This window comes from Cephus cinctus, unplaced genomic scaffold (genome assembly GCF_000341935.2).
Source record: "Cephus cinctus unplaced genomic scaffold, Ccin1 Ccin1_scaffold1439, whole genome shotgun sequence".
Taxonomy (NCBI): domain Eukaryota; kingdom Metazoa; phylum Arthropoda; class Insecta; order Hymenoptera; family Cephidae; genus Cephus; species Cephus cinctus.
The window spans coordinates 87,439-103,677 of NW_014333818.1; the positions used below are offsets into that span (position 1 = coordinate 87,439).

General features: G+C 49.4%; 1 protein-coding gene across 19 annotated transcripts in view; it reads right to left on the reverse strand.

Annotated features, from left to right (window-relative positions):
* LOC107273146 (forkhead box protein P1) overlaps window positions 1-16,239 on the reverse strand; it is a 138,028-nt gene that overhangs the window by 78,626 nt on the left and 43,163 nt on the right. For 18 of the 19 annotated variants that reach the window (XR_003061475.1, XM_015751032.2, XM_025090430.1 and 15 more), the window contains one exon: window positions 2,991-3,098. Coding sequence is in view for 12 of the 19 variants with exons in the window: in XM_015751032.2 (XP_015606518.1) it covers window positions 2,991-3,098 (108 nt within the window). In the remaining 7 variants the exon portion in view is untranslated. Of the gene's footprint in view, window positions 1-2,990; window positions 3,099-14,665; window positions 14,688-16,239 lie in introns of those variants that run through there. The other variant, XM_025090434.1, reaches the window with a different exon arrangement.

Sequence of the window (16,239 nt, forward strand, 5' to 3'; positions counted from 1 at the left end):
CTCCCCCTCTCCGGCTCTCCCACCCTTCGACCCCTCTCAGACTCTTCGTCGCTTTGAGACCATTTCTCGCTTCAACTTGGCCATTTGGTATGCAAGAAGCGCACTCATTCATCTCCCGATCTCCGGCAGAGTCGACCTCTCGATATAAATTAGCTTTTGTTTAGCATTCAATGCGAGAGCCGCCGCCTCGCCCAGCCACCCAGTTCTCTAGCCTTCCAGGAGGAATCGACGCCGGTCGCCAATCCTGGCCAATTAATGTAGCCATGCCGAAAATGGGCTGGTGGCGGCCGAGGGTGCAATTAAACATTGCCGAAAAGGAATCGTCCATCGTTATCAGGGAGAAATTGAATTTCCGCAGGAAGGCGATCAGGAATCTTCGCCTGGTTATTCTATTTCACCAACCTACGACGCTCCTTTCCTTTTGTGCTCGGCACTTTGGCTATTAATCTTATCAGGTAGGCAAGTCCTCCCGACTAGCCGACGAATAGATAGTAAATATAAAAATGCATTGGTACCAAGTGGCAGTGTGTGGGAGAAGAGTGGGGATGAGGTGATGCAATAATAAACAAAGAAAAAAAAACTGTAGGATCAGATTTTAAAATGAGGGAGCAATGGGTGGAGGGGGGGGTGGTGAAACAGGATCAACACGACGAGAGACGTTGGGCAGGAGGAAATTCTTCGGACGAAGCTGAAGCTGTCACAGGAATGAGTCTTGATATTCGCGGATCATCCTCCTGTGCGGCCACATTACAGACTATTGCAATCCCTGTATATTGAGGATACAGCAATCCTGTCTCTGATCCTGAAGTTGGGGTTGCTGGCTCGGTGCTAATCGGACACGTCTAATTGGTAGTCAGCGCTCGAGCGTGCTACGCCGTCGCGACTTTGTAAATGGTAACAATGTTATGTAATTAGGTAAAAAGTTCTGTAATCAAGAAGTAGATCTTGCCTGTTTCTCCTCCCTCGTTCCCCTCTCTCTCTCTCTCTCTATCGAGCACCCACCACCTCCGCCCACTTGCTTCTCTCCTCGTCTCGCCTAGTACCAACCCCTCGCATTAAAATAGTCTAGGCAAGCGCGCGTTGTGCCGCGCATATCTTAAGAGGCCAGGACCTCCGGGAAATAACCAGGGAGTCCTGAGTATCCTCCGGGAATTCCGAGTTTTACAGAGATTTCATTTTGCTTGGACAACTTGGAATGGTAAGCACACCGCGAACGAAACTGTTTTTAGTTTTCGCCTGAGAATTTAATGCGAGACATGTAGCACACGTGTATGTGGTACATGCCCCCAAGTATCGCGCAGCTTGTGCAATCATCGATGCAGCACGTATGTACATTGTACACGTAATAGTTTATTGACTGTCGGCCGGCGTGGGGTTACGTTCGCGTAAGCCGTTACGATTCGCAGAATTATTTCTCCGGAGTAGTTTGTTCGTTTGGCAAGCACGTGCGAAAGCGCGATTAACCGGACGAGCCACAGCACGCCGCATGTCGCGCCTGCCGTATCGGATTGTGGACTCGGCTTTTTAAATCGCACTGCGCATCGCGTTCGCGAGTTCTGCTCTCTTGCGAAGATACGACATGTGATTCTATTCGAGAGTCCAAATGAGTCACCGTCTGTGTGTCTCCCCCCTTTCACTCTCTAATGCACTTTAATGCACATTAATGCACATTATACCCACGAAGAAGAATATCACCGGAGGCGAATGTTCAATAACTGAAACACGCGTCCAACTATCGGACGGTGCCAATGAGTAAGGGAGTGCGCGTGCGCGTGCGCTTGGAAGCGGAAGGACCAAACATTTTGTTCCACGGACGAAAAGAGAAAACATGGGATCTCTGGTGGCGTAGCTACTAGGTCTTGTTATGAGAATTGTAAGAATATAGGAACCGTAGAAGTAGTGGGGCGGAGAATTACGCAAAGTACGGGCAGGAAGTGAGGGAGGTAAATTCCGGAAGAAGAGTCGAGGAAAATTTGGTGACTACTTCCAAAGAGGAACGTTGGAATGGCGCCGGTGAGGAGGAATTAAAGAAAAATAAAACGGCGAATAATAACGGCAGCGAAGAGGGGAAGAGGGGAAGAGGGGAAGACGGAAGCCAAGACAAATAACCGAGGGAAAACAAAGCGTATTATAAATACCGGGTGGCAGGATGAGTCGAGTGAAAAGTAAGCTGTAGAGTGAGAGGAGGGCGAGCCGTCGCTCGCTGGTGCCCGAGGATGTACTAATGGCGGACATGGCGGACATGGCCAACGTGGCCAACGTGGCCAACATGAGCAACTCCATTTCGAACGAGGTAGTAGGAAAACGCGAGGAGTCTCTAGCAAGTCGAGAGCGAACGAGGATCGAGAGGATCGAGAGGATCGCGTTCAAGGAAGCAAAATCCGAGCAATTTTTGCGTTCGCATCGCGCACAATGGGCCGACCGGATTTCTTTTTCCGCCCCCGGGATAAACCCTTATTCCTACCAACCGGAATTACAAATTTCACTCCCAATCCAACCAACCATCCATCCAGTCGGTCAGCTGCACTGCTCACTCACAGAAACGCACACAGAGAAAGAGAGAGAGAGAGAGAGAGAGAGAGAGAGAGAGAGAGAGAGAGAGAGAGAGAGAGCCTGACGTCTCTTTCGCATTACCATCGGCACCTTGTCGATTTAATTAGTGTCTCTTGTCAACTAACGAAACTTTAGTAGGGACCCTTAGCTCCCGGCGACCCTATGCTTTGGACCTACCTTTTGCACCTTATTTCGCAGCAGACCAAGGAGCCCCGCCAGCGATCTAAGGCAACACGAGGACATTTCCTTCCCTCTGGCTCACACATTGAGAATGGAAAGAAATTCCTGAAAATGTTCCCTTCCAGCCGAGATCGAAGCAAAACTTTAAAGACTCGAAAGAGTTGTCCAATTTCTTTGGCAGCCATAATAAGCCAATGGCACAAGTCAAGCCGTCTCTGTATAGATAGATAGATACGTATAGATATGTAGATACTCACACTGAGACGACTGTGGCCGCGTGGATTGAGCTGCCAAGGAACTGTCGCTGGTTGAAAGTGCTCCTTTCCCCAGGATCCGTTGTCGAAGGGGTTCTCACCGATGTGCCCCTGAAAACAAATTCAATTCAGACCTATTAGTGTCATCGTGGCTATAGGGGCTATAGGGGCGTCCTTCTCACGAAAGCGGAAAGGAAGAAGAGGGAAGAAAAAAACAAATGCGAATTCGATATCCAGCTTATTCGTTATTCGTCTCCTTGTTGTAGCGGGGGATAAATTTTCACTGAACCATCGCCGAGAATTTTGGATAATATATTCCGCGGACGATAGGACGGTAGGACGGTAGGAGGGTAGGAGGGTAGGAGGGTAGGAGGGCTCCGGCGACCCGGCGAACCAAAGGACCGAGAGAACCCATCCCACCAGTCACTCTCGAGGACTTTACACCCCATAAGCCTTATTTTTCTTTTAACTTTACTTCTAACCTAGAGCCTTCGTTGCCTTCGTTGCCTTCGTTGCCTTTACCTTCTCCATCTACAGCTTCTACAGCGTCGCGACGCCACCAAGGTGGCACGCGCATAAATCTCCTCGTATAATGAGAACGCTTCGTCTTCGGGTAGTTCACCCCCTCGCTCGCGGTCACATCCCTAGCGTTATTATTTTTTTTCCTCCGAGCAGAAAGAATAGACCGGCCCAAGATGGGAGGAGGAAAATCCAAAGAAAAGGAGGAGAAGAATGGGCGGAGGAAGGAAGAGGGGAGGGAAGGAAGGGAAAGATGTATGCTGCTGATGTGGAAAGAGGGCAAAAGGAATGCGCAAGAGCGGCTCTTTGGGTTCGAACGAAACCACGTCATCCGGACATTCGAGCGATTCTTTCGTTTCTTCTACTAGAGACTGCCGAACCCGTAAGTACCGTAAGCACAATCAAAGGCCCTGCGAAGGGTGCAATCGTGGGCGCTGCCGTTTATCCTGCGGGAGACTTGGCCACTGTGGAGAGGAATTCCTCCATATAAATGAAAAGTCCAAGGAACTGTCCAGGAACACCTGGCCAACACCAGCAGGCTAATAGGCCCATAAATAGAGGAGCAAGTTGCTAATTGAAGTAAGGGCCGGAAGCATGGCAAACGAGAGGACGAAGCAGCAGCTCATTTTTTTTATTGAAATCGTTCGAGAAAAGTCGGTATTTTATGATGGTCGTCTAAATTTTAAGCAACTCGTCGATGGACTTGAAAGTTGTACGTCTGCGACTCGATCTGTAAGGGCAAGTGTTAAGCATAGGCCGATCGTGGTCAGTGCGTGTCGCATATCTTAAACGCAGCTGGGACCTGTTGCAGCTTACGCACCACGAAATTACCCTTGAGCGTTTCTATACACTGTTAAAAATGTTGGTAAATTTACTATACAAAATTCCATGGAATTTACGAAATAGGTATATGAAATTCATATTAATATACTTATTGTTATTATTATATATTAATATACTTATGTTATTATTTTCAAAGGCGTCTACCGATTACCAATGTACCTCGACTTTATACTTGAAACAAAAATGCATATAAAAATTAATATACAGTATATGTATCCGAGCTTTATATACAGGTATATTGAATTTCAAGCAAATTTTTTGTACAGTGTAGTGTTATTGTGCATTCTTGCATTCTTCTTGCAGGAGAATGAGAAATTTATCCACCTCCTGATAAATAGAACAAGGGATTTGGATAAATGTTAATTTCATATATTTGAGGTGGCATCCAAAAGACTGTATCTGTGCGCGCGATGCTTCGTGCTTCCACCACTGACAATGAGACCACTGAGATATGTATACAGCTATACAGCTATACAGCTATACACCCTCATATACATAAAGCGTATTTAAAATTCTCCAAGCAAAGACAGAGCTTGTTGGCTACCGAGAGACTACGAGATAGGAAGAGGCGTCTGGCAAAGGGTGGAGGTGCCTCCGGGTTCTTACCACCTCCGTCGCCCCTCGTCGCCCCTCGTCACCCGACATAGAGAGAACCCGTAGGCGCCACGGGGGTGTTGTAATTGGCAATATCTATCGAATTTTACAATAAATCTTGCCAAGCCCTGCTTCGAGGCAGAAGCCAGTGACGGAGGGAGGAGGAGGAGGGCAAGGAGGAACAGGAGAAAGAGATACTGGGAGGCAAAGGAAGCAGCAGAAGAAGGAGAGGATGGGCAATAAAACACAGAGTAGTATCGCGAGGGTGCTGGCTCACCCTGCACTTAACGGCTTATCTTATCTTAGAATTAGGTCGCGGTTAGTACCTCGCACTTCCTCACGGGTCTCCTACCTTCCCCTGTAACTTTCTTCAAATCCAGTGAGCCAGTTATTCATATGCTTCGCAATAAGGTAATAAGTTATTAGTTATTACTAGTAACCAAGCGCATCGAATATAATTCCACTCTTATTCTCTCTCTCTCTCTCTCTCTCTCTCTCTCTCTCTCTCTCTCTCTCTCTCTCTCTCTCTCTCTCTCGCTCTCTGTCGGAATCGCTCACGCAGCTGCAAGTAGAACTGTGATAATACGAGCTGTTTGCAGAGGGACGTTTACAGATGCTACATAAAGGAAAGCGAGCATAAACGTCCTGATAAACAATAAACATAAGGCACACAGAGACACGTACGCACAGCGCGGCTCAGCCATCAATGACGTCAGGGACGTAAATAATTTTTCTTCTTTTCTCCCGATCCCTCCATCACCGAGAGAGCGAGAGAGCGAGAGAGCCGTTATTTCGACTGGATAGTTCGACGCGCCGTCGCCGATGCGCAACGCGAGGAAGAACAATCGAGAAAATCTTAAGGAACTTTAGCTCGGATATAGGATAGGACGATGACGGACAGTCCGTGCCGAAAATTCAAACTGGCTCTTCTCGTCACTCTGAACGCCGCAGGCCGATCGCTGCAATCTGAGCCCAGAATTATGATAATTGGTTAATGGGAGCCTACAGGCTATAGCGAATGACGCAAGTCGGCATCGGCAAGTCGAGGAAAAGATTTTTTCCCACGCGGGTTAGTCAATGAATGCGCAGAGTGTGGAGGCCACATAGGGCACATCGCGCGAGAACGCAGCGAGCGATATGGCCGGGCTCTCTAAAAATAAATATGTTGTTTATTCACAAGTAAACCGGATGCCCCTGTTTACTTTAGAATAAATTGTTTTGTTAAGTTTTGCTGGGCTCCGAGAAGAGTACACGTAAACTCCCCACTCTCTACCGGCGACTGTTGCACTCGGCAACTCCTATACTCGCGCCACGTGATGCTGCATCAGTCTCGAACGAATCCTCGGCGCTGCGCGGTGCGGCGATACACACGTGGCCGCCTCGCGGTGCCAGCGACGACGCGATGCTCGGTGCAGCAGCAGGGCTACTGTTGCCACTGACAACTTCCGCTCCTCGGACTGGCAGCAGGCTTCATGAGGCTTCATGAGGCTTCAGGAGGCTTCAGGAGGCTTCAGCAGTGCTCGTGCAGCCCGAATGTTCTCGCTCAAGTATTCCGACTACGAGTGCGGGACTGTAGCCGCAGCCACCGACGTCTCCCATTCTCTCGGTGCGAGTTGGTTGGGAGACAGAGCGAGCGTCCGGCGAGGTGGGAGGCAGCAATTGGCAGAGAGTTGCCAGGAAAGCAAATGATTAAATATATGTCCGGGAAAGAAGGGAAGAGAAGAATCTCACGATCGGTCTTGCAGTCCGACTACATGTAATCTTTAAATATTGAAACGTTTAAATGGCATCGCAAAAATGAGCCGATTAACATCAGATTGGGGAAAATGCTTGCCAGCTGGTGCAGCTTACGAATGGCCACTGGCTACCAATTAATCCTTTTTAATAGGAAAAGTCCTTATTTTTCAGGGCAAAAGCGAGAGGCTCAATCTCAAGAACGGGGATGCGGGAATTAGCTTGTAGCGGGTCCAAGACGAACCACTGCTAACTTCTCTTGGGAGCGATCGTCGATGCCGACGAGCCTTTTTCTCTCTCGACTTTTTTCCGTTGAGAATTCATCGGAAGACGTCATCAGAACACACTTGTGCAAACAAAAATCGAGCGGTGCCCTCGATAGGAAGAAACGTTGCCATGTGCGGCGAGGGGGGGGGAGGGGGCGGGGAGGCTGTGCCGGCCCCGCGATCCTTTCACCATCCTCCCTGACCCAGCCTCTCTCTCTCTCTCTCTCTCTCTCTCTCTCTTTGCCACTCGAATTATCGAATCATTGCAACCGCAGCCTTGCCTGCTCTGGAATTCGTCCCCTCCTCTACCCTTAAACGAAGTCTGCGAGAAGAAAGCCTTTCGCCTAAGACGTCTCTCAGCTGTAGGCAGGTGCCTGTAGTTGCTGCAACTATGCGCAGCCACGAGATGCATCCCGCGGGTGCAACAGCATCCGCCAAGGCCGCGTGTCCGAGTAAACAGCGTATCCGACAATTCGACGAGAAAAACTGGTCGCCGTGTAAAAATGCACATCTCTCCTTCTTATTCGATCGCAGTGTCACGTGGTAACGTTTTCAAGGAAGCTCCCTACCTCCGTGCTCAACCGATCAACTGACACAACGTCTTTAAAGCGCGGCTACGCGAACACCTTTTAGACGAATATTGTTAACCCAATATCCGTAGCTCCGTATCAAGAACGACTCCAGTCTCCATTGTGCCCAACTGCTTAATTCTACTTTCTTCGTCTCTATGTATTAAGCAAATACAGAATGCTCAACGATCAGAGCCGACCGACTGCGTGAAGGTTGGAGCTCAATTTTATCGGCTACATATATACATATACATATACCTATATTTCAGTATCCCCATGGAAACTTTTTTGCAGAATCCAAATAAACTTCGTCTCTCTCTCTCTCTCTCTCTGAAGGAAATATCGTAGGAAAGGGCCGCCAAGTTGTTTTCTCGAATAATTAAGTGGAGAGCTCTCCAAGTCTTATTATGGGCCCCTTCCTAATGGGTCTTACGAAGATCAGAGTAATTTAGTTAGGGGTAGCTGCAGATCTCGTGGCGAGAATGTTGGGTTGACAAGCCGAGTGTCAGAGGGAGAGGGAGAGAGAGAGGGGCTGGAGAGTGTGTCTACGTAAATAGCAGGAAGCGAAGTGATACTTTGGGGGTAAAGCAGGCTGCAGCAGGCAACTAGCGAGTAACCCTCCGTGCTCTGCTGTGTGTGTCGCCAGGAAATTCGCTAGTCCGGTAATCTTACTGTTAATCTTTATTTAATCCATGACAAGCGCTTAAAGCGGCCTTCAACTGGTGTTAAATTGCCGCCTCCGAGTTGCGAGCCTACGCCTCCTGGCGCGTCGCCGAGCTGAAGCCAGTCGAGGGACATTCGCAATTCGCACAGGCGTCGAGCGTGTCTCTGTTGCAGATCATTTGACTGATCGTTTCAGATAATCAGAGGCCGGTTAGTTAGGACGGCGATGGAAGAAGGAGGAAAAGGGAGGAACAGAGAGAGAGAGCCATGAAAAAAGTTGTTATTTATGGGGAGCGGCGTCGGAGCATGGAAGCACGGGAGCACGGGAGCACGGGAGCACGGGTGAAATATCATATTTAATTTTTATTATATCAGCTGTATGCATTGGTCCCTGTCCTGAGCCGGAGCTGCCTGCCTATATACACCGTGAGACTGTAAACGTGGGCTATATGTAAATACGGCGTGATACATTGGATACTCGCTTATAAACAGCCCATTTTTATTCGGGTAGCGTTTCGCCACCCCCTCGAAGCCTCTTCGTCGTCTCCGGCTTCTTTACACTAGCTCGCTTCTCTCGGGCGTCTCTCGGGCCACCTCTGCCACCCTTAAGGACAACCTATTATTTCAACTCCCTCTATCTGACTCTAGCTCTGGCAGTATCACCCTTGCGGCTGCATCCCGACAATCTTTAGCCTTAGCCACTGCCTTGAGAATTCAAGAGGCAAAAGGACTGGTGGCGGCGGGATGGCAGGATGGCAGGATGGCAGGATGGCAGGACGCGTCAACGCGAGTCCACCGAGTCCCCTCACGCTCGAGTGCCTTTTTATTGGGAGGGATTTCGCCTTTGATTGACCGGCCCGTATCCAGAGAAGAGGGTTTCTCTTCCCTCATTTGACTGATCCTCTCGCACGAGCGCCTACCCCTGCGCTCGCGTATCTACTGGTAATTTTCAAAAAAGAAAAAGAAAATCCGAAAGGAAAAAGAGAAGGAGGGAGCAAAGACTCTTATGCGGCTGTTGCTCGCTAGAGAGGAGAGCGTGTTTGCTGTTTAGTCAAGCCTCTCTTGTCGACACGCAGATACGCGGAGAAACGTGGGAAAATGCGAAAAACTCGAAAAAAAGGGACAGGCGAAAAGAGAGGACAGGGTTGCGGGGAGGGAGGTGGGAGGGGTGAATGGAAAAGAAGGAAGGAAAAAAGAAAAGAATCCTCGTTCCTCGCGGTATTCGTATTCCAGGCGTATCTTCAGAACGCTCGATTGAATTTGCAAGGCGAGTTTACAAGGCGAGAATTCAACCGTATCGTCAGTCGCTCGCCTCTTGATTGACGCTGATTCGACGGACGTCTCGTCGCGACCTTTTTCCTTGACGGAAGCAATATTCGCAGCGGTCATCTCGGGCATCCCTCAAGCCTATTCAAATACCAAGTTATACTCGCACAGGTGCCCCCTCGGTCATCCCCGGCCTGAAATTCGTAAAAATCCGCCCGATAGAAATGGGCTGCGTGACGTCACGACCAAGTAGTGTACGAATCCCCGGCCAGAAAAGGTGGCAGGTTTAAGCGATTATTTATTATTTCATATACAGAGCAAGTCGATGTAGCCCTCGGAGTAGGAGGGTAGTATTAGCATTTTTTTGTTGTTTAAAAATGAAATATACGGGGTGACGCAATGCAAGAGAGAGAGAGAGAAAGAGAGGAGCGCCGGGGCCAAAGTCGTGCTCCTGATCCCCAAATAAGTGGGCCCGCATCGCCCCTGAATACCAAATCGTAAAAGTGCCACACAAACTCCGTCCCGCAACCCGCACTTCAGCCTCTGACTCTGGTCCGTCCCTCGCTCCTTTCTCCAATTTCCACACAGGCACCCATTATTCGTATCGTCCTGCATGCGTGCCCATATGCTGCACAGCTACATATAGGATGCAATATTCGAGAATGGAACTGCAGTCGCGACCGTTCAGCCAGTGCGCTGAAGACGATTCTCTGCGCGATTGTCGGAATGAATCCGCGTGCAGGCGTTATCGAAGGGTGAATGCCTAATGGGAAGGTACCAGCTACTATAGCAAGTTCTACGTTACTAGTTCTAGCCCCGTAGACGCGATGAGCCACCTAAGTGTATTAGCAGCAAACGGAGAATCGCAAGATGCCGTGTTTACTGGATTTAATGGATATGGGATGGGCCGTCATCATGCAACCGAGCGTCGCGGCGCATAACGCGTCGCAGCAGTGCATCTTCCTTCGCTACGTCACACGTGCGCAGTCCAGATTATGGAAATCACATATGGAAATACGCACGTATTTATCTGTAACGTGGCGTTACAAAGCTGGATGGGAGACAACCTAAAAATATCTGAGAAAATAAATAAATAGGACTTATCGAGTCTGACAGTGGATTCGGTGGCACAGTGGTAAGTGCCTGGCTTGGCAAATCGAAGGTATCGGGTTCGAGTCCCGAGCAGAACTCCTAATTTTTCAGAAATTCCTAGCTCTCTGGATATAATCTTATTATAGCGGGATACGAGGTTCTCGGCGCATAGATCCGAGAAGAGCATACGTTGCATACGTTGCAGTACGTGTGGCTGGATGGGATTAAACAGTTTGCAACTGCAAATTACGTAACCTTTGGAATTATCTGGGTTGGGCCCTTCGCATAATTTATCATACGAAACTGTTAAAAGGGACCTTAGTGTCTCGGTACGCGGCAGCAATTCGGGCCCAGAAAGAAGAAGGGCCTGATTCGCATAATTCTGAGCAAAGATAGGAAATTTACGTAAGCGAAATCCCATGAAACGCAACGCGCCCTTCTCGCATGCCCGTTTACCCGTTTACTTGTTCAGCATTCGCTCTGTGGACAACAAAGATACTTTGTATATAAATTTTGGTTAGCGCAACCCATTCCCCAGCCAACTGGCAGTTGCTCCTGCAGTTACCTTGTTTTGCACTAGCCAAGTCCACTGCCACCCAGCAAAGGGATTCCTAAGTCAAGGGGGCACGCCAGGAGTTTATGCCATAGGGGTGAGTAAGGGGGGAACGTTATCTATTAGCCAACTGACCACGGTCGAGACATTTCGCAAAGTTAGTAAGGAAGATGAGGAAATACATTATGCACCGGCAGTGTCCTACACACGTGTTAGGAAAACGTCTGCTGTCTAAAGTCTTTTCAAAGACACGAGAAGGGACGGCGGATTTTTAAGTTGCTGGAACGACCAGCTGCCTCGCATTGCTCGGCTTTAATCGAACTACTTCTTTCCTGATAAAAGCTGTTGCCAAACCTCGTTTAAGCGATACGAATCAGCGTGTAAGTCTCGTCCCGTGCCGTCCCGTCTTGTTGCTTCCCCATTATGTTCCATTCCGTTCCGTTCCGTTCCCTTCACGAGTAAGTTCCGACATTGAAGTTTTGCACAAGTTTGCCAAGTGATCAGCTCACCGCGGCAAGTGAGTGAGTGGCCCATAAGGGAAAGTACCTCTGCCTCTCTCGCTCTCTCGTAAACTTAGCTGCTATATGTAGAACGGGCCGGCGCCATAGACTCTAGAGAATAGTGCAAAATCGAATCGAGCCCAGAGCCGAGAAGTCTCAGGATCTGGTTTCGGAAAGTCAAAAGACTTTGAAATTCGCACGCGTCTGGCGGGGGGCGATTGAGAAAACGCAAAAATCAAAGAGAACGAAGCTTGACCAGGAAGCTTTCCACCTAATAGCCAAATGTCCTCGAATTATAATCTAGTCAGTTGCTTCAATCGATAATCCTGTGACGTCACTCGGTGCTCTAGTCATACGGCTTCATAAGATCGATCGCTGCAAGCAAATAATGCTGCTGCAACGTGTAAATCGACAATTCGCAGTGGGCGATCTGCATGTCGTCGAATTACCAAAGATCAATGGTATAAGGGCGATGTGCCGGTAGACCTGCAGGACGAACGGGAGCGGCTCGAAGAAGAAGGCCGATATGGTGTTTGAGCTCGAGTAGCCGGCTGCCGTTAGTGGCCGAGTAGTAATTGTAGGCATATTTGTTGGCAGCCACGCTATTACAGGCTACAATTATGCATTTGAGTAATACTGCGCGCTCGCACCGCCACCACCGCCACCACCGCCACCACCACCACCACCACCACCACCGCCACCACCACTATCAGCATCATCACCACGTTGTACACACCACGAATAACCAGCCTCCTCCGCTTACTATACACAGTACTACTGTGTACTCAAGCCCCTCGTTATTTTGTATATCTGCCCTCTTTCCTCCTCGCTCTCTCTAGCCCTCACTCACTCACTCTCTCTCTCTCTCTCTCTCTCTTGTTCGCCTATAATCGTTACAATGGTTTGTCGCTACCCCCTAATTAACTGAGCCCACCGTCTCCTACGTGGCTCGATAATCGAGTGAATATCGTGTGAACGTACCTAGCGAACAAAAGTCGGCGCTCCAAAATATGGAGTTTCCCGAAGGACAACAAGACGCAAATGTCAAATTCTAGCGAGACACGCGAAAGATACAGCAAAGGCCAAAGGCCAAAGGCCAATGATTTGCAGTAATGCATTTAAAGTGATAAGACGGCGAACCTAGCTTACCGCGGCCGAGGCTTCGGGAGGATGAATGTGGAGCTTCAGTTTGAATGTAAAAGTGCCAGTATGCACCCTATACCAACTGAAGGGTTGGAACGGAAGGGCGGAAGGGCGGAAGGGCGGAAGGAGGCCTACCGTTGATGACAAAATAGCGTGATTACGGACCATCAAATAAACACTAGACTTGCAGTTACTCCGCGCCACTCGCTCCTTCGCTACTTTCGAGCCACCTTCTTCGTAAACCACCCCCTGGACTTGGTAACCTCACGGAATAATTACTGACCTTCGCACAGCACTTGTTCCCGCCCTAGTAAACCTGCCAAAGGCTTCCATGTATTCCTTGCGAACTTTTAATTTGGACTTGTCAACTTTCGAGGAAAAGCTTGTTCTTGCTTCGTTTTGATAATCGTCATCGTCATCCAGATCTCTTCTCTCTTTCTCTCTTTTCGTAGAGTACCGAGGTATCTGGCATCTACTCCACTACAGGAGCAGCGCTTCCTTCTCGGGTTCGGGAGGCAAAAGGGCGAGGACTCCGCGTGGGTTGGGGATCACTCCTTACTCCTTCGCTGCGGCAAACGCTCAGGCAAATAGCTCCGTCGTCGGCGCGGCGGCGTGGCCGCCTTAATTGCAAATTCTGTCGCGGCGAAATAATTGAAACAACTCTCGTAAAAATAGTTGAAAACTCGTAATTCGCTCGTTAAATTTGCGACCGCAAAGTCACCGCGACTGCCATTAGGATTTAACGCGAGAAAGGAAACGGGGAACCTGGCATTGGCTTCGCGAGGGTGACTTGATATCTCTCCTCACAATTAGCGGATAACCCTTGCGCTCGTTCGGGAAGCTGCGAATTTCACGGCTGCGGTTCTCGGTGCATCTTTAGGACGTGGACCCTCCCGTATCGCCGTCCATACTTGCGTGCCATACTTCAGAGTGAGAGCATCTTCGGCTCGCGCTAATACTTTTCGCGGCCCATGAATTATTCATACTGGCTGCCCTTTCTTGCTTTCTTCTTTGCATCACGTTTCATGCAATCGTCCAGGTAGAAAGTCTCTACTCTGTAGTCTCCTCTGTAGTCTACTCTGTAGACCACCACCTAAGGAACTGCGATGGCGGAGAGTCGACTACTCAGAGCCTGGCAGGTGCAGCTCGATCACGTCCACGTCCCTGTAGATCTTACTCTGGGAGTCCGAACGAGAGGCGCTTAGCTGCCGTAGCTGCCGTAGCTCCCACAGCTCCCACAACCAAGACCACTTGCACCGGCTGCGTCGCGACCCGCGGAATTCCAGTGCAGACGTGATTGCGCACGACGAGGAGGGTAATGTTCAACTAATTTTAAGATTTCGCTGCGTGCGAAGACGTCTGCAGTTCGGCTGGAGAAAGCGAGAACAAGCTAGATAGAGGGGTGAGTGTTGTCTGAGGCACAGCCAAGACGCCGCGCTCAAAGCCGAGAATCTAGAGGTCGGGAGAGGAAGAGAGCGAGAGAGCGAGAGAGCGAGAGAGCGAGAGAGCGCGTGCGGTGCGGAATTGTGGTGTTCCTACGGGAGCAGGGAACAGAGAACAGCCCAATCAAATGTTACGGCCCTGGGTAATTCCGTCTAATATTGCGAGGGCAGAGCCTCCTCTCGACACGACGCATTTACAACCCCTTCTCTTCTCCCTCGAGACGAAACGAACTCGCCGCAAGAAAAAGCATCGGATATTAGTGACGTGTCGATATATGCATATATTTTACATGTTCAATCTCTGGTGACTATTATATCCCCACTCTCGTTTATACTCTCGTGCTGATGTCACCACACTGTATCGCGAGTCTTAAATTTGACTGCACGATACATTGTGAACTCTCCCATCTTGGGAATGGCTGGACGTTGTGGAAGCCACAAACAGTTCCAGCTACGCGAAGCCCGATTGGTGAGAGAAAAAACTCTCTACTTACCAATTTCCAGGTCAGCTAACGCTGCGAAACTGGGTTGGGTGCTGTATTCTGTTCTTGAAACGAACAAGGTAAGACCCGGGGAACGGTCCTCTTCTCTCTCTCTCTCTCTCTCTCATCGAAAGGTGTGGGGTGGTCACGGTACAGGACCCAAGTAAGAATAGAGATGCTCCAGGATAATACGCTTATTCCGGATGGAAAATGCGTAGGAAGAGATGCTCTGGTAGACGATGACAAGCTCCTCAAATATAGAGTGCCCCAATATTGCGCGTGCCCAATTAGCCCTGTGGTCTTCTGGTTTTGCTCTCGAGTTGCGGTGGCTATCTGGTGGGGCGACGGTGAACTAGCGCTCGACTCGTCCCTTGTATACTTATACGTATACTTTGCCTAGGAACTCTTGTCACAATTCGGAATGCTTAAAACACCGAGGCGGAGCTATGCGACGAGGTACAACGGGTCGAATCGAAGCTGGATCAAGCCAGAGCTCGAGAACAAGTACGGGGACGGGAGTCGACCCTCCAAGTTCCGTATAAACGTTGAATTGGTCGCGGGGTACGGGAACCTGCCTCTACCTTCCCGAAGGAGTGGTGGGCCGGTCGGGCGCCACTTAGAAAAACGCAATTTCCTTGTAACAATATAGCATAATAAATGTCGGGTCTTGCTTTCTCACAGTTCGAGAGAGAGAGAGAGAGAGAGAGAGAGAGAGAGAGAGAGACCGAGAGGTGGGGGGGAGAGACAGAGCGCTCTTTCGTTTCTTTCGTGAGGGCTTGTAGACGGGGGGGAGAGACAGAGCGCTCTTTCGTTTCTTTCGTGAGGGCTTGTAGACCGAGCGGCGGCAAGCACCTCCGATTCGCCATTACAGTTTGTAATGTACTTAGGTAACTTCTGTTTATACACCAACTTTTCTCCCCGCCGCTTAGAGCTGGCATCAACCCCGCATCATCCCCCCCTACGTAGCGCAGTAACGCCAACTCCTCGTTTCATCCCTTGTCCTGCGGCGCTTTACCTCTGATATCATTTTTAACGTCGGCAAATTATTCCCACCAGCGGTGGCTTCTCCCTCGGTCTTCGTGACTCACCCCTTTCCTCGACTCTAAGAGTTTCACCCCTTCGGCAAGACTCCAGGGATTTTAAACATTCGTTATACGTATACACAACCCCTGGCGTTTAGATTCTCATGGTCATCGCTGGGTCACCATCACGTTACGATTACGTTGATATTAACAATTAGGTCTAACAGCATCGCTCTGAATCATATGTTAACGGGGTTAATCGGTTACTCATTATATTTCGTCTCCATGACTACTTTTGTACCTCCCGCTTTCTCTTTTTGTCGACCGGATTGTCGAGTCATATAACGAGCGACAACAAATAGCATGTCGTAAGAGCTCTGAGCTCTGAGCTCTGCTTAAAAGAGAGCTTGAGCAGCAGGCTGGTTATTAATATATCATAATCAAATGGCAAACGATGCTTGCGCAAAAGGGATAAAAAAGCGTACGAAACGTAGGTTAACGTTTTAACGTGACGAAGAAAGGTATTAAGAAAGTTGCCTTCCATCCCCCCCCCCCCCTCTCTCT